This window comes from Benincasa hispida, chromosome 5, assembly GCF_009727055.1.
Source record: "Benincasa hispida cultivar B227 chromosome 5, ASM972705v1, whole genome shotgun sequence".
NCBI classification, from domain to species: domain Eukaryota; kingdom Viridiplantae; phylum Streptophyta; class Magnoliopsida; order Cucurbitales; family Cucurbitaceae; genus Benincasa; species Benincasa hispida.
In genome coordinates, this window is record NC_052353.1 from 1,502,004 (window position 1) to 1,526,946 (window position 24,943).

Here is a 24,943-nt window from a genome sequence, read left to right on the forward strand (position 1 = left end):
AAAATATAGAGAATGAAATTGGACGAACTTCAAAACACTTCATTGTAGATTAGTTGTCCAATTTTAGTTTATGTACTTTCAATAAATCTTAAATTTAGTCTTCATTACTAACTTATTGTTATTTTTTTTATTAAAAAAGTTATCTATTAATACTTTTACTATAAATTTTGAAAACATATTCACATATTATATTTACTTACATGAAAATTATTATTATTATTTAACAAAGTTTGGTAAAAATTAACTCTGAGAGACTAAATTTAGGATTTATGGAAAGTACAAGACTAAAATTGGACAATTAAAAGTACAATGACCAAAATTGAACAAATTTAATTTTAGAGACCAAAATGTTATTTTAACCTAGAAATAAATACCAAATGAAATTAACATTATTCTACTTTTTTTTTTCATGAGTGTTCGGACCAACTTACGTGTATCTCAAATAATCTCAAGGAACAACCTGCCTAACCTTATAAGTGATAACTTCCCATTCAACCCAAATATATTATAAACCACATGTTAAAATCACAAACAATTATATGTTTTAGTTGGTAATACTCTTTCGACCAATATACAATTATGCTTTCCATTAGATGCTACCACCGATATATGAGTGTACCTTCAATAATCCCAATACAATTATTGAAATATGATCAATATCGAAGAATCTGGTGATGGTCCAATATACAGTTAGCTGTGGATGGTTTAATTATTAATTTGCTTTGAAAGCAACTATCACAGGATAATTCATTAGATTGAAGAATCTTTTGATTCTTCAATGAGTGTCCACTTGAATTCTCAATAATTTCTTCTTATCATTATAGTCTCTGGATGACCCAATCTATCATGCCAAATAGCAAATATATCTTGATCATGAACTTCAAGTTCATTGTTGCATATATTTCAATTTCTCGTATATGAGTATAATACAATTCAAAAGATAAAACATACAACTTTTTCAGTATACATTTTTCATTTGAGACAGTAGAGATAATATATAGATATTCCACATTATTCTTACTATCAGTCTCAATATGATAACCATTGCAACGTATATCTTTAAAACTTATGAGATTTCTCTTTGATTGACTAGAGAACAATGCATTGTCAATTGTAAATTTTATTCCTCTAGGAAAAATAATATTTGCTTTTCCAAAACCTTCGATCAAGTTTGCAGAACTTGATATTATATTTACTTTTATTTTCAACATTGTCAATTTGGACAAGTATTTTTTATTTGTAAGTATTGTGTGTAGTTGCACTGTTTGTAAGACATATATATTTTTTTGCTCATTTTTTAATCACCAAATATATGAAAATGATCCATGTTTATTCACTAAAAGAAAATTATTACAATAAGAAAAACAATACTTAAAATATACAAAAGTTACTAAAAAAACATGAAGATAGGTAAAAGAAAACAACAACATTAAGGTTAGATATTCTTAAAGTCAAAAGAAACGCTTGAAGTTCCATCAACTGTGCCTATCTTCTCTTTGGGAGGTTTAAAGAAGTCTACCACATCCAAATTTGTCATATGGGATGAGTCAAATATGTCATTATTCTGGTATGCAAAATTTGCTTCCACATTTTTCTCATTTTCCTTCAGGAAGGCTTGATAAAAGGCCAGTTAAGTGTTTTGACGTACAACAGATACGTGACCAATGCCCAGTCATTCTGCATTGGAAACATTTATTTTCAACACTCTTTAAACTCTTATCTTGTGGAGTTTTTCCTTTATGATCATCATTTTGTGTGGTTCTTTTGAAATTACCACCATGAAAATAATAATAATAATTTCTTCTTCTGCCACGATCATGACCTCGACCACGATCTCGACCATGGTTATTAACATTCACAGGGAATGATGTTGTTTAAGTTAGTCTAGATTCATGATTCTTAATCAATAACTCGTTATTTTGTTCGGCCACGAGAAGACATGAAATTAGTTCAGAATATAGTTTAAAACATTTCTCTCGATATTGCTGTTGTAGAGCATATTTGAGATATGAAATGTAAAAAATGTTTTCTCGTGGAATTGTAATTAATACATATCTCAAATAACTCATTATTTGAGATATGTATCAACATCAATAATTTTCTCTCCACATAACAACAATTTTGTTTAAATAATGCGGAATTATAATAACTTATTTAAAATCTTATAGTCTTGAATGCATTCACTCATAACGAGCTTTAGGAAGAATAACTATTTTTTTTTAATGATCATACATTTCTTTCAAATTTTTTCTACAAGATACAGAGATTTTTTTATTATAAGATACTCAATTTTTAATCCCTCATAGAGATGATGACGAAGAAAAACCATAACTTTGGTTTTGTCCTCACTGAATGTTGTATTTTCTTCTTTAATTGTTCCTCACAAGTTCATAGCATCTAAGTGAATTTCGGCATCAGGTACCCATGGTAAATAATTATTGTCATTAATATCAACGGTTGCGAATTCTAATTTTGTAAGGTTTTTCATGACAACATTATTACAAAATATTGTATTTATATTAGAAATTTAATATGTACTAAATATGCACAATAACAATTAATTTATTATTATAATAAAGAGAAAAAAATCGACTTACCTTTTGGACTCAGTAATGGAAGCAACAGGTGCTTATTATGAAATTGAGGAGCACAACAGATATGGAAAAAATATAATATAATAATGTGAAAATTTAGTGAAAATTTGAAGTGGAATTCTCACCAATGTGTGTTATTTTAAGATCCACCAAATGACAGTATTTATAAGCGAAGTGACAAGTAGGATGTGGTCTTATATTCCATCCCATCGAATAGAACATTGACATATAAGTTGCTACTACATGAACACCAAACATGAATAATTATAAGCACATGGACAACATAAAGATTGATCACATGACTTTTAGAACACTAAACAATGAACATCTATTTATTTTTATAATATTTTTTTCTTTTTATAAATACATTTTTCCTTATTTGAACCACACTATTCTTGCTTCATTTGCTATTATACCATAAATGCCTCACTAATAATTATTAAACTTATCTATAGTTTAGTCTACATCATGATCTGAATTTGAAATTTACAGAAATTGATCCTTAATTTCCGTTGATATATTTCTTTTGCAACTAAGAATGAGTAAATTAAAAAAAAAGTTTTTATACAAAATAATATTTAAAGGAAAAATATTTTATTAAAAAAAAGATTCAACACAATTTTTTATATTTGTTAAGAAACATCATATATATATATATATGAAGAGATATTTTCTTCTCATTATTATTAAAAAAAAAAATCTTGAAATTTCCGGTTTAAATGTGTTTAAAATAAAGATAAAATTGAAGGCACTCAAACGAGAGACAAAATAATATTTTTATTATGTGAATTCCTCCATTTAAGAACATCTAAGGAAGATGTTAGAAAAAATAGTTTCTAAAAAAGATGGTGTAGAAAAATGAAACTTATTTAAATTAAAAATAACAAATTTTCTGGACAATTTTTTCCTTTTTAGTATTTTATTATTATGTATCTCGAATAAATATATATGTCAATACTGGAAGGTTATTATGGTAATCTTCAAATAATATAAAAATGTCTATATAATGCCACTTATTTGTAAATATTGAAAGTTTCCAACATTAATGTAATATTATGTCCAATTTTTATGTAGAAACCCGAGATTTTAACCAATTTCAAAATGGGTTAAAGGGCCTATTAAATATAAAATAAAAAATTTAAGGAAGTATTACACACATATAGAAAATTTCAACAACTTATTAAATGCATTTTAAAGCACCGTGAATTATTAAAAATAAAATAAAAAATTTAGAAATTTATTAGACCTTTTCAAAATTTAAGAATCACATCAAAAAAAACTTTTTATATGAATTTGTGTCTTTGATACAAAGTTCCTGGATTTGTCATTTTGAAATGAAACTCATGTTATTTAATAAATTTTGTTGATTATGATGGTGGTGTTGATGAAGAAGAAGCAACCCCATGTTACAATTTTTTTTTTTTTTCTTTTTAATGTTTTTGTGTACAACTAGCAATGGAAATGGAATAATAAAGGGACATGATTTTCTTTTAATACTAAAGTGGGGGAACAAAAAGTTTTTATTCAAATGTGTGCTATTAATATCCACCATTATTATCATTATTATTGTTATTATTACTAAAATCCCTTCGCTATTCTTGATTTATTGTCATGTATATTATTGATATATCACCTAAACATATTAGATGATTTGAAACTGAAACGGAATGAAGCTCTCACATGAAGTAAAGTGTACATATCGAAAAGCATTGTAAAATAAGAACAAATTAGAAATAATGAAAAAGATTAATAATGAGATTTAAAAAAAAAAAATTCATATTTACAAATTCTTTGTTTATAGGGAGAAAATATTCCATTACTAAAATTTACAAGAACATGTAAAATACTTAAAGTTAAAGTATCGTTCTTGTCATTGCATTTGAATCTTGTTTCATTTTAGTCAATATATTTTTAAATATTTAAATTTAATTATTGTATTATCACACGTTTTAAAATTAGTCTTTACTTTTAGTTTATTAAAATAAAATAATTTTCGTTTAATTATCTCTCTATAAATTTTAGAAATATATTCACATATTTTTATTTTAGATGAAAATATTAATATTTTTTTTAGGACAAAGTTGAAAATACTAATAATTATTATTTAATCAAGTTCGATACAAATTAAATTCAAACCAACTATAATGACTAATTTCGAGATTTATTAAAATTACAAAAAACTAAATTTAGACATTTAAGAATAAACCTACTTGGACAGAAAATTTTTTAGTACCAGAAGTATGTATAGTCCTTCCATTTATTGGTAGCGATGTCTATCTTTTAAAAATAATTTGGGGTCCATTAATATTGAAAAAATATATTTTCGAAGATAAATGTCTTGTATAAATGTACTCTCAAGATTAAAAAATCTAAAATTTTTCTCCAAAGTTGCAATCATTTAGCCAAACCAAGTGGTCCAACCACCATATATATAACATGTCAAGGAAGATTTTTTTCTTTAAAAAATGCATTATTATTATTGACTAATTGAACTAACAAAGTCAGACCGCAATTAAAAGAAAGATAGTTGTAATGGATGATACTTTAAGAATTAATAATTAAGTATATAATAACATTTTAAAAAATATATAAAAATAACAAAATTTATCTGTGATACTCTATCGCTAATAAACTCTTATATCTGCAATTTTTTTATATTGTGTTATATGATATATTTACAACTACCACTTAAAAAAGGTATAGTCCAATCGAAATATTAAATATTCATCGATATGTCTATATTTTAATAATATTTCTACATTTTTATAGCTTCAACATCAATAAATTTATTTTTATCATAAGAAATTCATAAAACATAAAAAAAAAATGTTATTTTTTATTTTTTTAAATTTTTTTTTAAAAAAATATCCATGGATATCAACATACTGTTGTGAAGAAGCAAAATAGAAAGGAAGAAAAAGGGAAGAATGGTTGGTATGAGAATGGCATTGCATCGGCCTTACCTTTACCTACCCAAACGCTCAATAAGAAATAAAGTGATTTTAGATTCACTGTCTTACCAACCCCATTTCCCACCATCACCCTTCAAAACCTCCATCTCTTTCGCCCCCTTTTACCTTCAAAACAACACAGATTTGCCTCTCAGATTACACTACACTTTCAATCTCCGACCATGGGCGGCCGCACCGTCTTCTCTTTGGCTGAGGTTGCCTCTCATGACAATCGCAACGACTGCTGGTTGATCATTGAAGATAAGGTGTTTGAACATTTGTCAATGTGCCTTCAATTTCTTTTCTCTTTGATGGGTTTCTGTTTTTTTGCTCTTTTTTGGATCATTCTTATCTTGTTTCTAATTTATATGGTTAGCACTCCACTGGGTCTATTTGATTTTGACTGATGGAGTTTCATCGATGGGATTACTGTTCTGTGTTCTGTTTGATCCTGAATTGGGCTTCTGACTCTTACTTTGGTGTATGTAGACAAGTTTCACTGAATTTTGTGGGTCTCCGGAGAAAGAGATAGTTCTTCCAGCGATGTTGTTAGATTCTTTGTATCTTCTTTAGCCTCGGTTTCTAGGCTTTTTTGTAATTATTATTGGCTAGGTCTCATTTTACTTGACTGGACTGTCTCTTCTTTTCTCTTTGATGGGTTCCTTATCCTTCTCTTGTTTTTAGCTTATATGTTTAAACATTCCACTTGATCTATTTGATTTTGGCTGATTGAGTTTCATTAATGAGATTACTGTTCTGTGTTCTGTTTGATCCTGAATTGGGCTTCTGAGTCTTTCTTTGGTGTATGTAGACAAGTTGTTCACCGAATTTTTGGGTTCGTGAAGCGAGAGAAATAATAGAATTGGCAAGAGAAAGAGAGAGTTCTTCCGGCGATGTCTGGTCCATTGCTAGATTCTCCTTTATTTCTAGACTTTTTTGTAATTATTGGTTAGGTATCATTTTACATAATTAAAGCCCTTTGTAGTTCGGCTTCCTTTTCGTTCTTTTAATGCCTCAATGAAAGTCAGGTTTTTCATTAAATAATAATCTACCTGTTCAAGCTCTCTGGTTTAAGAGTATTTGACTTCCCATCCATATATGATGTTTACTTTTAATTTCTGTGGTAGACTGGTAGGCAAACAAAATTACATGTTTTTCTCTTACCTTAAAATTTTGTTCTCCTCTTTCTCCCATATCAGATTTGCATCCAGGCTTCTTGGCTGCATATTGTTTGTGGTGAGACAACTATGGAGCAGTATGAATGATTATTTAGCTCCACAAAAGATGTCTTTTAAACCCCATTTGGCAACCATGGCTTTTGATTTTTAGTTTTTAAAAAGAATCTTATTTCTTCTCAAATTTTTACGAAGTTAAATACTTGAACCAAATTCCAAAATAAAAAACAAGTTTTTAAAAACTATTTTTTTTAGTCTTTTAAAATATTAGTAAAAAGTAGATAAGTAAGCAAGAAATTTAGAGGTAGAAGGAGTGTTCATAGACTCAATTTTCAAAAATTAAAAACTGAAAACCAAATGGAGTCGTATATTACTGATTAAGTTTTGTTTAGTATCATTTTCATTCAATTCATGCCTTAATCCAACAGGTGTATGATGTAACAAAGTTCCTAGAAGACCATCCTGGTGGTGATGAAGTCTTGTTGTCAGGAGTTGGTATGGAGAAACAAACAACTATAACTTTTCACTGAAATATGCACCTAATAAGATTTGTTTAAAATACCAATGGTGGTTCTTCACATGATGAAATCTTGTTATCTACAGGTAAGGATGCAACCAATGATTTTTTCGACGTTGGGCACAGTAGCGCTGCTAGAGCAATGATGGAAGAATTTTACGTAGGCGATATCGATAGCTCAACTATTCCTGCAAAAAGAACGTACACTCCTCCAAAGCAACCCCTATACAACCAAGACAAGACACCAGAGTTCATTATCAAGGTCCTCCAGTTTCTTGCTCCCCTGATAATTTTGGGCTTGGCTTTTGGCATCCACCTCTATACCAAAACAACTTAAACATTGAAACTATATCTTTTTTTTTTTTTTTTTGAAAATTGGTTCATTTTGTTCCAATGAGTATACTTTGCTTGAAACTTGTTGTATGATGCCACTAAAGAATATGTCAACTTCCTTTGTTCAGCATTTTCTTCTTGTCTTTCTGAGTCTGAAGCTTACTTTCTGTTGTTTACTGTTTGCTTGCAAAAATTTATTGGGAGTAAAGACCATTTCTTCTATGGTTTTTTTCTCCTTGAACTTCATTAATGCACTGACTTCTAGTTTCCCAAGGAGATGAGACATAATAAAATTTGAGCATGTGTACCGTACTTGTACACTTACACCTGTTATTTCATTTCCCCCTCTTGATCCTGAAAACTACATGAGAAAACATTTCTTTTAGTATGACAATCGATGAAAGGGAAGATTGAATCTCTAATTTCAAGAAGGAATGCATGCCAATTACCATTGAGTGAAGAACATTTAAAGCAGAAAATTTTTAAGTAGTTATAGGTGTTAGAAGAAATGTAGAGCAAAATTGAAAACTAAAAAAAAAGTTGAAATATTCTATTGATCATCGTATTTTGGATTTTGTTCAATTTTAGACCCAATATTTTCATTTGTCCCAATTTTCTAAAGTATAGTCTAATGTTAGTTTATTTTGATTTTCAAAAAAGAAAAAATGGGTCTTTTTAAATATAAAAAAATATTTAAAATTTTTTACATTTTTCGGGATCTTTCTATTTATAAAAATTTCCGGTAAAAAAATCGTTATTAGCATTCACTTTATATATTCATACTTGCATGAAATTTATTATTATTTAATCAAATTTAATAAAAATCAATTTTATATGACTAAATTTAATACTTATTAAAAGTACATAGATTAAATTAAGATAATTAAAAATATAAAAACTAAACGGAATGAAATCTAATGTATATGGACCAAAATAATATTTTAACCTTCTTTTAAAATAATCCGTTAGAAGATTGAGATTAGATTAAAAATGACGATGAAATGGTTTAAAGAAGGCAAGAAGTCTATATTAACATTTCAAAAATTATCTCAAATAATCCATAAAAGTTTGGAATTAATATGTTGGGGTTAGTAAGATTCTGTTTGAGGTCTAGAATTGTGAATGTGAAAAGTGAAAAAAAAAAAAGAAAAAGTGAAATTAATTGGAAAATGTAAAAAAGTAGAGATAGAAGAGAAAATGAAGTTGTTTGATAAATGTGAAAAGTTAAAAAAAAAAAAAAAAGAGTTACTCGATACATGTGCAAACTTCAGTTGAATTGTTTATATTAACTTAAGAAGTTGGTGGTCCAAATAGCCCATAAAAATGCAAAAAAGGGGCAGGAAAAAGAGAAGCAAATAAAATCATATTGAGTTTGTGATGATGAAACTGTTCTTTATGGATTATTGAGATAATTCTTGAAATGTTAATCAAAAAATGAAATCTAGTGATAGAATCATTCCAAACAGAAACATTCCAAACAATAGCATGTTGAACCTTTAAGAAAAAGTTGGTCTATAACATTCAATACTATTGAGATTTAGTTACCAAAAACATCATCAACAAAGAAGAGTTCTTGGCAATAGTAATCATTTACAAGTTACAAGTAGATTGAAATAAAGAAAAAAAGGAAGAACTTGCATTATACTTAACAAAGAAAAGAGACTCTGCATTGCACCAAGTGATGTAAATTGGAACTATTCTGCACTTGTACATGTTCTTTCAATCACTTTAGAATCTGTCCTCTGTGAATGTTTTGATGGCGAACTCGAACCTCTTGAAGAGCTATGCCGAAACAAGCTCATTTTACTAAATTTCCTTGAGAAAGAACTCATGAATTTACGAGAACTGGACTTCTGCATGTCCCTCCTCATGCAAACATGTTCTTTCTCGAGATCATTCAATCTCATCCTTAGCCGTGTCAGTTCAAGTTTTAATTCGCGGTTTTCTCGTCTAAGTGATGCATAGTTGTCTCGTGGAGACATTGCTGCACTCAATGCACCACTGCTAATCCGCCACGACTGATGCGAAGGTTTGTAGTCTTCGTCGCCGCAAGAATTCGACAATGCATTACGAAGTCTTAGTTGCTCGAAATACAGGACTTGAACCATGCATTGGAGAGGAAGGCGCTCATTTTGAGCCGCATGAGCACTGGCCTCCGGTGAAAGTTTCTGAAAATCTATTAGTTTGCAAAGCTTCTTCTTGTCTAAATCTGGTAGACCTTGATGAGCCTGTGGTAAACCAAAAATAAATCATTCAATCATAATGAAAACATCAAAAGACATACAATTATAGAACTTGGTGCAGCATGTGAGATATTGAAACCATGAAGAATTGAAGAATAGCCGATTTAAGAGGTTCAACTTTAATCTTCTTCGCGGACTGTCAAAGGGTCACAAAGATCTCCTAAGTTAATTTGACATCTAAGAGTTTTTCTTATTAAGCTCACTCGAAGATTCAAATAGACGGCCGCCTCTGAGTAGGTATTACTTAGAGGCCGTGGACCTTAGCCAACGGGACCATCCTTTGGGAGTTAGAACCAAACAAAAGTATTCTTCAAACCCAGTTAACAAGGCCAAATTATGGTGTATACACTTATATACACAAGAGTCACCTTTAACAGTCATGAATGGTTGGTCCAATCTACTCCAATGATGCTCTAACTTAGGGAGGAAGCTTTTTGGCTTCAAGTGTTTTGATTTCCAGAGTTATCACTCAATTCAAACTTAGTCTGCAGGAAAAGAGATCATGATGGTGAAAAAAGATGCACATACGTACTTTAAGATAGATATCGATGGCTCGATATAATCCATCGTGGATGGTTCGTGCATGTGAAGGTAAGGAATCTGCAATGACCACGAACTTTGAAAGCTTGAGGTTTGCATCAGGGGCAATTTCAGCAAGGTAGTTGTCCACTAGTTTGGATACTTTAAACAATGCACTTTGAGATGGCGAACGAGGACTATCCGATTCAAAAACAGAGGCGTCGTCCATTTCTTCCTCACTATCGTCTTGTTGAGAGAAGTTTACCAAAATCCTGTGAACTGTGTCAACATCAAATAAAGTATCAGCTGAATGTTTGAAGGATGGAATCAGAAGGTCATCAAGAGTAGCAATATCCAACTGGGATCCTATCCTTCTCTCGAGGTCGAGTCTGCAAGCAACAGAGCAATCAAGCATCACAGCACTCCTCAAAAGCCCGAAAAGGAAATTGATTGGAACAGCCAATTTTTCAACTGGCAAAAGGCTGACTATTGTCTCGACAACAATTTTTTCTTGACCATTTGACCCTGTAACAAAATCAACTTTTGTCTGGCCAGATGGGTTCCATAAGCTGGATTTCTTTGTCAACTCTCTTTGAGCATAATTCACCAAGGATGCACCTATGCTCTCAGGACGAACCCCTCGACATTTCATGGCAGTAATGACTCTTTCGTACAAGTCGACACGAAGAACAGAGATATCTTCAATCCACCAGTCACTATCACACTTGGCCTGCTTGCTCATGTGAAGTCTCCCTGAACTGCTATACTCCAAGCGTGAGAAGCTTGAAGCAATTTGCTCTGAACAAGCCTTCGATGCTATTGCATCGATGCAGCGGCTAACTACTTTCAGCTCATCGGCAAGAGGGAGTAAGTTCTCACATTGCTGCAACACTTCAACACACATTTCAAGGTTCTTGGAGACGATGCTCTCGAGATATTCTTCAGCTCGCGAACCAAGATTATCCTTTGAGAACTCTTCAGTCATTTCAAGATAATCAGATATACAACATAGCTGAGCAACATTTCCCGGAGTAATTTCAAAGTTGATCCCATAACAGAATTTTGCTGCCAGCTCAAAAGACTCAGCCCCTCCTGGTAGATTGAGAAGCTCCACCTTCGAGATGTCAGAATCTCTATGCTCTGCAACTAACCTTCGAATCCGCCCACTTCGAGAGACGAGAGGGAACTGCATTTAGTAATCGAGTTAAACCAGACATTCATTAGGAACTATTGATTTGAGCTAGCAGAGGCAGAACATGTGTTCAAGAAATAATCTAAAACTCTAATGGATTTTTCTGTATATACAATTACACATGAATGCTTTGTCTCTACAAGTTTAATCTGCAACGAATTTTTGCAGGATGAGAACACATTTTTCAGAAAACTACACTAAGAAACTAAATAATTCAAGTTCTCAGTATCACCTTATGCAAGGAAAATGTCACTCCAGCCACTTCTATTGTAATATCGCTAGGAACATCACGAAAAATCCTACACGAACCAATAGCCAATTATTCAAACGAAGAAATGCTTACATTTGCTGAGAGGATTGATAATCATCATCAATTAGCAGTTAGCACCCACCTAGAGTTTCCACAAATATTTAGCACACGGCACAGTAAACAACATTGTGTAGCCAAAATATATCTAGAATTTCAATATAGCAAACATGTAGTCAACAAACCAACGCTAGAGATGGCAGTCAATCAAAGCAGCATATAGATCATCTCAAAACACTCAGAAGCCAGAGCCAGGTGAGACATCAATTGATATACCATAAACAAATCCCAAACAGGACAGAACTTGCTTGCATAGAAAATCTCCAACTTCAGTGAAAACCAGCACATGTCGACTCCTCAGAACATTCAAATTCAAGGGATTGTAAGAAAGCATGCTTTCATCGAGAGAAATGAAAGAATATACAAGGACATAAAAAAATAATTACAGATAAGGACTCCAATCCAAAACATCTAGACCAAGCTCAAAATTCAAGGGACGACCAGAAAAAACTATTTAGACCAAATAACAAGCACCCACATAACAAAATTTCAGAGATCCTGAAGGGCTAGAATAGCAGAAAGTACAAAAGAACAATGACCAAAATGGCAGCATTACACCATAGGTAGTAGGATATAACCAACAACCCAAGTTAGCAAGTACACACAACAGCACAAAATCTAAATTAACATGTACTCAAGAGGTAGCTAATGACTATAGATACCAAAAGATCATCAAAGATAACAAACAAACAAACAAACAAACAAACAAACCATTCATTGCAACGGTGGCGCACAGACTTGGCGAGAGACAACTGTTGCTGGAGCTGCAGCATGTTGGTTCGGTCCATTCGGAGGAAATGAACCGAGGGAGATCAAAGTAGAAGGTCACTAGGGGAAAAAAATCGATGGTGGGGTTTGGGAAACAGAGAGTGTAAAGAGACAGAGACAGAGATAGAGACCCAGTTGGGGAAAGGTGAAGAAGTTCTTTGGCCATTGTCGTCAAACAGGTGGAGTGCATTTTTGCAAATCAATAGATTGCAATTGTCCAAAGCAATGGGACCTTATTGGTGGGTCATGCCTTTGATTAACACTCCACAAATTGTTTGCAATCCCATCAAACCTTACTAGATTCACTAACTTTGTGCCTTCTTTTTGGGGTTTTTTTCCTTTCCTTTCTATTTCTTTTTTCTCTGTGATCATTTCCTCCCTGTTTGAGCAGGCAAACAAGCGCGATAAAGGGGCAAGAAAATCTGCAATCTTTGAATGGAAAAGTCAAAAATCAATTCCAAACTGTGAGATCAAAGAATCGATAAAGAAAGAATAAATAATTAAAAAAAATGAGCGGGAAAAAAGTCGTTATTTAGTTTGACAAATTATGATCTCATTTTCAAACTCTTCTCCTTCAGCCTTATGAACTGTAAAAAGAAATCTTTTTCATCTCTGTTTTTTGTCCATCCAGAATTTCAAAATATCACTTAGGTCCTCCAACTTTACTTATTACCATGCCTACCCAAGAGCGAGTAACTAAAAGTCAACCTTATAATTAACACTAGATGTGTATATAGGTTGGGTTGAACATATTTTTAGAATCAACACGAAAATTCGGGTTGATTAGGTTGACAATCCAAATAACCCAAATAAAATCTTCAACTCAACCCAACCCTTAAAATTCAAGTTATAACTTTTTTTTTAATTAAAAATATGTAAATTTATATACAACAACGACTAATAACTAAAATCGCATAAAATTCAAATGTTAAATATCAAATATCTATAATATTTATTGCAAATTTTAAACAAAGACAAATATCACGACAATTTTAAAAGAAAATATTAAAAAATCACAAAGTAATGAATACAGAGTAATCAAACCTTAAACAAATATGTATATATATTATTAATATATATAAAATTCAGCTTGGGTTGGGTAAACCCAAATTTTTTTTAGCCAACCCACAACCTAACTCAACCTAACAAAAATTAGAAAAAAGTAACCCAATGCAAACCAATAACAAAATTAACCCAATCCAACCCTTACATTTTTAGTTGGGTAGTCCGAATTGGGTTGTCAGATTATTTGAAAATCCCTACTTGCACAAATACTACATCCACCTATATATTTTTTTTCTTTCTACCTATATTTTTAAAAGTTTTAAAAAAATTGAAAATTAAAAAAAAAAAAATTGTTTTTGAAAAGTTAGGTTTGTTTTTATAATTTGACTATGCATTCAAATCTTTATAGAATAAATTAGATAACGATTCGATAATAATGAAATTAAGAAATAAATAAATATAACATCAATAACTAAAAACTAAAAATGAAAGCGTTATCAAATGTGATCTAAAAATTGAAAACGCGTGAAATTATCAAGTGACTTGTATAATAATTATTAGACTAAATTATAAAAAGTAGGACTTTTCTCCCATTTAAAAAAATATCTAAATCCTTTTAAAACATTGTAATATTATTATTTCATAAACGTTTCAAAACTATTATAGTAGTAGAAGTTTGTTAGAATGTTTGATGAAAATTGGAATCGATAATAATATTGTCGAAACCTAAAATAAAAATTGAGACCTAAATACTATCACATTCATTTCAGTGGTACCATAGACTCATGGTAGGTCCTCATTTCTATTCAAAATTTTTATTTGATTTTTACTCCCAGAATAGCTATAAAACATTTATAAATGGTCGAGATTAATATTACAACTAAAAAAATGTGATTTTGTATACAAAAGGATAATTAAGAAGTTAAGCTTTTTTTTTTTTTTTTTTTTTTTTGTAATTTAGTCCAATTATTAATTTTCTCCTAAAATTATTTCTACATATTTTGGAAAGGGAAATTCCACCAAAAGTATAGGCCCATAGCCATAAGCTTTGATTTGATAGTTAAAATTATAATTGTGGTTGTAATTTTGCTTCTTAGTTATATGTTGTAATTATTGATTAATTGGTAACATCAATTTGATAGTTGACACTTCAAACTAATTAATGAAATTTTATAAAATTTAAGATCTATATATATATATATNTATATAATTTTTTCTGAAAAGGGCAAAAATAGACTTGAATGAAAATTATTATTGTTTAATTTCTTTTAGACACGAATCATTACCAAATTAAAAATTTCTTTCCTTTCATAAGTTGATTTTACAAAGTCTATATTGTGACTACGTCAACACTTGCATGAATTGAGGTAAATTTAAAATTTTATATTGAATCAATCTTAATTTTAAAATTTAAATTTTATGAATTTGAATAAATCTTAATAGGTCTTCAAACTCTTAAAATTATTTAGTAAGTACGTAAGTAGCTTTGATGTATCTGATAAACATTTGAACGTTCAACATTTTTTTAATAAATTAAATTCACGAACATATTATTAGACCAAAATTCAATGTTTAATGTTTTATTAAATACAAATTTAATTATATGTATGGTAGATTCTTTAGTTTTAAAAATTGCTAAATATGCTGGGACTTATTATGTAATGCTCGAGTTTAGAATGGTTAGAGAATGAGCCGAGATCACATTCGAATGAGAGATCTGAGAATATGAAATTATGATTAAGAAAGACTTTAAAAAATCGAAGGTTACTAAATAGGCACGCTTTCCTTTTCGTTGGATCAATCATATAAATTCCTAAATTAAGCGTATCTAGCTTTGAGTAACCGTATTGGTTTGTAGGAAGAGTCTTCACTTTTAGAAGCGGTTCAAGAAAAGTACATAATGTGGTAGGTCGAGAAGAATGCAGGAAAATGTAAGTTCCAGGTCTATTTAACATTTTTAAAAGTTCAAGAACCTACTAGGCACAAACATGAAAGTTTAAGGACAAAATCAGTAATACAACCACTATGATATATCATACTCAAACGAACTAAAATTGATTTAAGTTAATCAATTTTGTTGAATTATTTAATTTCATCTCATAGCCCTAAAATCTAGAACATGGCAGACATATATTAACCTTTTTTCTAATTAATTGTCAATTTAAATGTAGTTTTAACGGATAAATACATCTATTGCCACCATTATAAAAGTTAGATGGTTTGATTTTCACCTTTTTTTTTGGGGGGGGGGGGTGTTTGAAAGGAATATTTTCACCAATTTGTTGGAGATGTGAAGTAGGAAATAAGCAAAAAAAATGGGAGTGGGGGACAAAATAACAAAACTTATATAAGATGCCAATATGAAAAAGTAGCCAAAAGAAAAAAAAAAGTAGATTGTTTTCCTTTCGGCACTTAGCTAAATAATCATCATCATCTTTTCTTTCTTTTCACTTTGTCACACGACATAAAGCAAACAAACAAAAGAGTCAAAAAGAATTGATTGCAATTCAGTAATACTTTTTAAGAAAAAAAAAATTAAGGTATATAAATTAGGAGGGCAACCAAAAATTAAAAAATCAAATTCAACCAAATGATTCCTCGTTTGGTTTGATTTAATTTGATTTTTAGTATAAAATTAGATATCTTAATTTATATATGAAAAAAATTATGCAATTCGAATTTTCTTAAAAAAATTAATATAAATCAAATTGAATCGAAATATATATATATATATATACCTTTAAAAATAAATTCTAATAAAAGGTTGCTTTTAGCATTATTGTATATTGTATGTTTGTTGTTTAGAAAAAGAATCACTTATTAGGGGATGCATGTTTGTTATTTAGAGAAAGGCTATAAATAAAAATCATAAACATTCAATTTCAACTTATAAGGAAAAAAAGGTACAACTTTAATTTAAAAAATAGCGATCAAGTGATAACAAAAGCATAAATAAAAATGAAAAATTATAAGAAAAAAAAGAAATGCAAAAAACTAAGAACCAACCCGATAGATGGATTGGTTTTGTTCTTTTTGGACTTCAATTTTGTTCCTTTTTGTATATACTGGAATGGTTTGGTTTGGATTGGTTTAGTTCTTAGTTGGTCCTAAAACCAACAATATTGAACTAATTGAACTAAAATTTTCATTCTTAACATAGATGGATTGATTCAACTCATCATAAATCAAATTCTTGAAAAATTAAATCGTATTCTAGACTAAAGTCGACTTCATCTAACTCTAGAATAATGAAATGGTTAAACACACTTTTGTCATTTTTAAAATCAGTCTAAAACATGATTTTAATCATTTAAAACTAATTATGGTGATATGGAATTGTGTTTAAAGGTGACAATAAAAATGCACATTTAACCATTTTAAAATCATTCATGACTTATCTTGAATTTATGAATTTAGGAAAGCTAAAACTTAATCCAAAGTTAGACTGATTTTTACTTTTTCCAATTTCTACTTCTACCATTAAAAAAGTGGATTAAAAAGAGGATTAGGGTTAGAAATGAAAGATGACAATATAATTATTAAAAAGCATATAGAATATTATTGTCCACCACCCTCTAAGTGGGGTCACTTTAGGGATCATTATTTTTGGACCCATACCCTTATAATTGCATTTTAAGACCTCCAATTTGATATGAGATATCTCTTCCACCACCTTATATGTGTGTATATATATATTATATACCATATATATATCTTCCCCACATGAAGACAAAAAAAACTTTGAGCTTAAGACAAAGTCTTTTAAATGTATGTTTGACATGCATGTATGGGTTCTATATATATGAATTACAAAAAAATAGTGTATGAACATGCATAGATTAAATATGGATGGTAGATCCATGTTTTTTGTTTCTAAAAATATTATAAATAAAGGAAATTTGTACCCACCACATGTAAATGGACAATTGGAAATTGAAATATCACTACATAAATATGAATCGATAAGATATACATGGATTTATTATATGGGGCATGTGATTTTCTTGATTTGAATGATATTTTTTCTTCTTCTTTAATTCTAAGACCAAAGATGTACAATGTCACAAGTCAAAGTATTCCATATCCTTACTTTTGTCTCTTGTGCTAGGTTTTGAAAATGCGGATATCCTAATTAAATGCATGCATATAAAAAGAGTTTTGGCTTTAGGTTCATTTTATCAAATATGGGAGTATCTCAATTTTGGAAATTCTCACCATCCTTTGATTGAAAGTGAAACATTTGGGTAGCTATTAAGATGAATCTTCACCAAACCTTAGAGAGTGACCAATTTTGCTCCTAAATTTGAACGGAATAAGATTGTGTACTTTTAATTTTATAACAAGTTAATCCTTTAATTTTTGTGCGTAAATATTTAATCCATGAACTTTAATATTTATAAACAATATAGTATTTATCGTTAAAAAAATTATTAAGATTTAATGACATTTATAACATAAGTATATTGATAAACTAATTAAAAATCAATATAATAAAAATTGGCATTCAATAGGGATTAAATTGTTACAAATTTGAAAGTGTTTAGAAAGTGTTTCCAAAATTGAAAATATAATGACTAAATAGTTGTATAATAATGTTCAATCACTAAACTGTTACAATAATTTTGAAAAACATGGGGATTAAATTATTGCAAACTAAAATTTATTGACCAAGACCTCACTTGGTAATTACCGTACCATTTGGTTTTTTATTTTTGAAAATTAGGAGTGTTTGGGATATTGGCTTAGGTTTTTAACTCAATTCACCACCAACTTCACAAGTCGATATTAAATAACTCAACATCACCAACTTCGATAGTGTTCGCTACTGAAGTTTTTATAATTATTGAGGAACTCAATTTTCTCCTTGTTCTCTCTCTCCTTCTAATGTTTCCAATGGCTCCACCACTAGCCACCGTGAATGACCAAGTACTCTAGGGACAATCAGCGACGACAATATTCTCTGATAACCACATCTGACTCCAATAACAACTATCGTCGACACTGCTGGTGTTCGTTGCTATCGTGATTTGCTCTAGGAGTGTATTGTGTAAAATAAATTGGAGAAATAAGTTCTAAGTATAAGTGATATATTTATGCTTCGATGCGTTTAAGTAAATGTAACGCGTTGGGGTGTCAGATATTTGCAGCAAAACGCACACAACTCCTTCTAATGACGTTCAAGTTTTCCTAAACTAGACCCAAGTATAAATCTAATTTAGGTTCTTGGTAAGTCCAGGGTCGAACTCAGGGATTCAGTTAACCAAACGCAGACCTTGCGTTGTATCTACTATAGGGGTTTTCCTAAATAAATGTGAGAAATGTGTTATTTACACCAAATTGTTGTGCCTGTAGAAGAGATGCAAAAGAGTTGAGTAGTGAATGATGGATCATGCGAAAATGAAGTTTAAGGTAAGTGGACGCATCGGTCTAAGACAGTGTACACAACTAGGATGTGGTGTGAATGAGATGGGATGGTTTGCTTATCTTTTGTTTATGCGTCAAACTTCATTCAACATTTCTCAATGCAAATAACATACAAAGTCTATCTCTAGGATGCATGCGTCTAACATAAAATGCAATAGACACCAGTAAGTTTATCTCTAGTTATACTAGGCGTCCTACTTAATGCAGCTTACTTATTCTTTCGAACAATCTAAGTTAAAAGATGCTTTTACCAATTTGTCAAGTTGGCTTGAGCTTTAGAATGAAGTTGTGCATAAAGTATTAATGCATTCAACATAAACAAGAAATAAACAATGGCAAGTATGATGGATCAAACATATGAATTTTATAAAGAAACAGAGTCTTTACAAAAGCAATATTTAATCAAATGGAATGAAAGTGATAAATGAGAAGAAGAAAACTGAGTCAAGCCAAAGAATATAATCTCTTGTATTTCTTTGGCTCAATCTCGTTGTGTATAATCATTTGTTTAGGAATTGGATGACGTATCTTTCTCAAGAATGGTTTCCTCCGCTTCCTGACCGGTGGTGGTGGTGGTTCTTAACCCTTCTAATCGTCTAGCACCACAACACAGCCTCTACAGAACTAGAGTTATGACTACAATATACAAAAAGTAAGGATTTTTATAATTTTCGAACTTCTTAACTCTGAAGGGACTTTATCTGTTTATAGGCGCTGGTCATGTCCACTTGGTGAATGGGCAGCATTAAAGTCCATGTCCTGGTTAACATTAAAGTCCATGCCCTGATTAGCCGTCTGACTCTCTGAAGCTTTTCAGATGCCGCCTGCTGCGTGGAAGCTTTTCAGACGCCGTTTGCTGCAGGTGTGCCCATACTTGCAAGTGGTGATATGACATAATCAGCCTGGAGCAATGAATCTTCTCTGTGTTGAACTCCCTCCGATGCATGGCCCATGCATTAGAGCTTTTCCTGCGGCACTTGTCTAATGCATTAGCGTTAATCCTTGTATTGAAATCCTGCAATACAATGCGTTAGTGCCTCGATATTAGTAATAAAACTTATTTTGCATGAGTTTGTTAATGTTTGAATAAATCCATGCTTCTAAAAATGAGAAGAATCTATCATTAAAAACCTTAGTTGTTCCAACTTAAGAGCAAAAATAACTTGTATTTCTACAAGTTATCACCTGGCCCTCACTCTGACGACATATTCTGGAAACTATCTCTAACAAAGATTGCCTTCAATAATCATCTCCAGCGACCACCTTCGACATTCAACTGTACGCGACTACCCATTTATTAGGTCATAATGTTTAATATTTTTCATCTTATATAGTAGTTTAATATTAATAGAAACATTTTATGTACATACCCAAACCAAACAAATTTATGAATAAAAACACTTGGACAAATTTATGAATAAAAACACTTGGAAAAAATTGAACCAAACACATTTATATTTTTCTAAGTTTTTATAAAAAAGTGTTTGAATGCAAATGACTTTTTGAAAAACATTTCATCACCTGAACTGCATCTTCTACAACACTCGAGAATTCTACCAATATGACTAAGTCAGGGTTTTACTTTCGCTTAAAAATATCTCATACTTTGGAGAAAGTTGTCATCTATTATATATTATCCTGATCATCATCTTATTTAGTCAATCTAGGATAACGTATATGCATAATAACATTCAATCACTAAACTGTTACAATAATTTTGAAAAACATAGGGATTAAATTATTGCAAACTAAAGTTCATTGACCAATGCTTCACTTGGTAATTAACCATTTGGTTTTTGGTTTTTGAAAATTAGGAGTGTTTGGGGTATTGACTTAGGTTTTTAACCCAACTCAGTGTTTGACCCACCAACTTCACAAGTCGATATTAAATAACTCAACATCACCAACTTCAAAGTATTCACTACTGAAACTTTTACAGTTATCGAGGAATTCATTCTTCCCCTTTTTCTCTCTCTCATTCTAATGTTTCCAATGACTCCACCACTAGCCACCGTCAACGACCAAGTACTCCAAGGACAATCAGCGTCGACAATATTCTCTGACAACCACCTGTGACTCCAATAACAACTATTGTCGGCACTACTGGCCTTACAACATATTCTGGAAACTACCTATCACTTTCAACAATTATCTCTAGTGACTACCTTCAACATTCAACTGTATGCAACTACCCCTTTATTAGGTCATAGTATTTAATATTCATATCTTATATAGTAGTTTAATATTAATAGAAACATTTTATGCACATAGCCAAACCAAACAAATTTATGAATAAAAACACTTGGAAGAAATTTAATTAAACACATTTATATTTTTCTAAGTTTTTATAAAAAAGTGTTTGAATGCAAATGAATCTTTGAAAAATATTTCACCACTTGAATTGCATCTTCTACAACACTCGAGAATCCTATGAACATGGCCAAGTCAGGGTTTTACTTTTGCCTAAAATATCTCATACCTTGGAAAAATTGTCACCCATTATATATTATCATGATCATCCTCTTATTTAGTCAATGTGGGACAACGTATATGCATAATAAACCCTAACCTACAATTTGACACAGGATGCCATAAAAAGCCCTAAATCCCTTTAACAACCTACTTTTTTGTGTGCTTATTACACCAATATTTTTTTTTTTTTTGCAAAGGTATTGTATTAAAGTGTGAGCTAGGGGAATCGAACTTTTGCCCTCGAAGTTGATAGTATAAACAATATGTTAGTTTACACCAATACATTTCACTAATACAAAAGTATATTGTAGTTTTGTTGTTTGTATGAAACAAGAGAATTTTGTCTACCTTAAGTACAATGGTTACATGTAAAATTGTAAAATATATGTAATAGTTTTAAGTTGACATCTCAATTGAATGTTCAAAATTTGGAAAAATATGTGGGCAAATGACTAATTAAACAAAAAGTTAGGCAAAAAAAAAAAAAAAAAAATCACCACAAAAAATCATACTTTTTTATATAACAAAAAATTGCATTAGATACTATTGACTTAATGATTCAACTCTAAACCCCAAATACAAACTTCCTAATTCCGTAGATATATTAACTTTCATACTTCAAAACTCAACTTAGAGCTCCAAACAACTTCTAAGTTTATAAACACTACATCCACCTATAAGTTTCTATAGTTTGTTTATCCACTTTATTTTATTAGTGTATTCAAAAACCAAGTCAAATTTTGAAAACTAAAAAAATAGTTTTCTAACAACTTATTTTTGTTTTAAGAATTTGATTAAAAGTTGAAGTATTTCTACCAGAAACACGAGAACAATAGTATAAAATTTAAGGAGAAAACAAGCCTAAATTTAAAAAACAATAAACAAATTTGTTATCTAACAAGGGCTAAATTGCTACTTTCAAAAGACCAAATATGTTTTTTAAGGTTTTTTTTTTTCCAATAAACTCTTTGCACAATAGACACTAAACATGTATAAAAATCAAAATAAAATACGAGAGATATAGAACAATAGAAAGAGAGTAATAAGAATAATTTAAATTCTAATTCTGTATTATATATAATCTTTCAAATTTGAAATTAGGAGGTAGGAAAATTTGAGTAATTTTGATAGGCAAAATTTTAAATTCTAATTTCTCTCTCTATTTATATATACTCTTTCAAATTTGAAAATGGGAGGTAGGCAAATCAGGCATAAAATTTTAAAATCTTACACTTGTTTGATAATCATTTGATCTTTGATCTAAGAAAGTTAAACATTATTTTATAATATATGTAGTTGAAGAATCAAACATTTATCCTCGAAATCGATAATAAAAGTTGTTTTGTAAGTTAAACTATGGTTCTTTTGACTTTTATAAATTAAGTTTATGAACGCTACTTTTGTGTCTATTGATTTATAATTTATTTTGTTGTCTATTTTTTATGAATACTTTTTTATTAAAGTCAATTTATGAAAAATAAAAATAAAATAGTTTCAAAATAAACTTGTTTTTGTTTTTTTACTTAGTAAAGATGAAATTCTCATGAAACAAACACAATTTTTAAAACCTAAATGATTATCAAATGAAACCTGACTTTCTATGCCTTTTATTTCGCTTGATAATGGTCAAGTGATACTTGCACAACTTTGTCCATGACTTTTTAAAAAATATGTTAGGTAGGAAAATCAAACATTTAATCTCGAGGTTGATGTTCAAAACTTCATATCAATTGAACTATTTTCATTTTGGTTTATCTGTAGTTAAATTAGCTTAAAGATATTAATATTTTTTATAGATCAATGTTTTTAATCCCACTACTCATTAACATAAGGTTATATTTATAAAGAGAGGAAAAAAAACATTTTTATATACAAATCATATAGCTAATTATCCAAATCAATTCAAATTAATTAATTTGAGACAAACACACAACAAATCAAAATCTAAAAAATTTCACAGATTCATGCATGAGCCAAAAAAGAAAAAAAATTCACAAAATATATAAAATTGATGTATCATGAAAAATGAAAAAAAAAAAAGTTTTGATTTGATATGTGGAAAACACATCATGAACAAGAGATAAGTTAGCAACTTGGACACCAATCATTCCACAAATTTGTATAAATAATTATTTTTTCATTAAAAAAAAGGAAAATGCCTTTTTTGAGATGTTTAAAATAAGCTTTTTTTATATAAAAAAAATATTATTATTTATTTTTATTTTTTTAGAAGTTGTGAAAGAGAAAGTGAATTTTGCATCATTTGGTCTATTGCATGCGAACTCATAAGTCATAATCCAAATATTTGATAAGACATACATTAAAAGCATCCAATGTAAATTCCAAAGTTTATTTTATTTTATTTTATTTTATTTTTGTGAAATATAATTCTTTTTTTCCATTATGAACTTTATTTGAAAATAGCTTTATTTTAATTTATTCATTTATGTTGTTTTTTATTCACCGTTGATGGATGGGAAAATTAAAAGAATATTGTCCTTTTAGAAACTATTTAGGAAAATATTGTTGTTTTCAAATTATTTATAAAAATATTGTTTTTTTTTTTTTTAAATAACTTGAGGGTTTAAAATTCGACCAAGATATGTCGAATTTTGAACCTCGACCTTGCTGATGTCATCGCCTAAAATAAAATTTTGTATTGGGAGAGAGTAAGAAAAAGGAAGAGTAAGAGAGAGCGAGATTTTGAGCGAGAGCGAGATAGCAAGATTTTGATAGAGAGCGAGAGTACACTTCAATTTTTGGGTCATCTGTACAAATTTTCTTTTTTTTTTCCTTTTTAATTATTACACATTCCACCTTCTTTCTTTCTTCCTTTTTTTTTTTTTTTTTAATTTTTCATTTTATAAAAACAATTTCTAAAAACATTTTATTAATTTATTTAAACTCTAAAAAGAATAAATTAAAAAAAATAATATCTCATAAAAATATAAAAAATGTAAATTAAATATCTCATTTATATAAAAATAATTACAAAAATCAATGTGTCCCACAAGGCGGACGTCGTCGATTTCGAGCTGGTTGTCGTCACCAGAAGAGAGATATCATCGCCATATGTTTTGACCATTCGTATAAAAATTAGGCAAGTATGCATAATATTTTGTACGGGCTCCCAAAATAACCTGAAACACAAAATATTATATTAGAGAATATTAAAGACAATACAATAAAAATGTGTATAAAATAATCAATTTAGGTTCAGTGTAATGTACCTGTTCAGGTTGAAGCAAATCAAACATGTATCTAATACTGGCTGACTACATGTGTGGTTGTCCTAGTCACACAAAATTTGTCTCTCCACCTAAATTTTTAAAATTGATAATTTCAGAATTTAAATTAACTAGATCAGTGAATAAAAATTAAAG

General features: G+C 29.8%; 2 protein-coding genes across 7 annotated transcripts; one reads left to right on the plus strand and one right to left on the minus strand.

Annotated features, from left to right (window-relative positions):
* Positions 1-5,492: 5,492 nt before the first annotated feature.
* Positions 5,493-7,700, plus strand: LOC120078782 (cytochrome b5, seed isoform). 4 transcript variants are annotated; one of them, XM_039033088.1, is made up of 4 exons: positions 5,493-5,811; positions 6,357-6,440; positions 7,149-7,215; positions 7,324-7,700. In XM_039033088.1, the coding sequence occupies exons 1-4, from the start codon at positions 5,728-5,730 to the stop codon at positions 7,572-7,574; spliced, it is 486 nt and encodes a 161-aa protein (XP_038889016.1). In that variant the 5' UTR covers positions 5,493-5,727; the 3' UTR covers positions 7,575-7,700. The 4 variants fall into 4 exon arrangements, with proteins under 4 accessions (XP_038889016.1, XP_038889017.1, XP_038889018.1 ...); XM_039033089.1 differs by having other exon boundaries at positions 5,496-5,811; positions 6,357-6,781; XM_039033090.1 differs by lacking the exon at positions 6,357-6,440 and having other exon boundaries at positions 5,504-5,811.
* Positions 7,701-9,058: 1,358 nt separating this feature from the next.
* On the minus strand, positions 9,059-13,033 carry LOC120078050 (BTB/POZ domain-containing protein At5g48800). Of its 3 annotated transcripts, none has more exons than XM_039032236.1 (4): positions 12,603-13,033; positions 11,757-11,823; positions 10,346-11,518; positions 9,059-9,798 (listed from the first exon to the last, which is right to left on the minus strand). In XM_039032236.1, the coding sequence occupies exons 1-4, from the start codon at positions 12,677-12,679 to the stop codon at positions 9,265-9,267; spliced, it is 1,851 nt and encodes a 616-aa protein (XP_038888164.1). In that variant the 5' UTR covers positions 12,680-13,033; the 3' UTR covers positions 9,059-9,264. The 3 variants fall into 3 exon arrangements, with proteins under 3 accessions (XP_038888164.1, XP_038888166.1, XP_038888165.1); XM_039032238.1 differs by having other exon boundaries at positions 11,757-11,916; positions 12,603-13,025; XM_039032237.1 differs by lacking the exon at positions 12,603-13,033 and adding an exon at positions 12,448-12,467.
* Between the last annotated feature and the right edge of the window lie 11,910 nt (positions 13,034-24,943).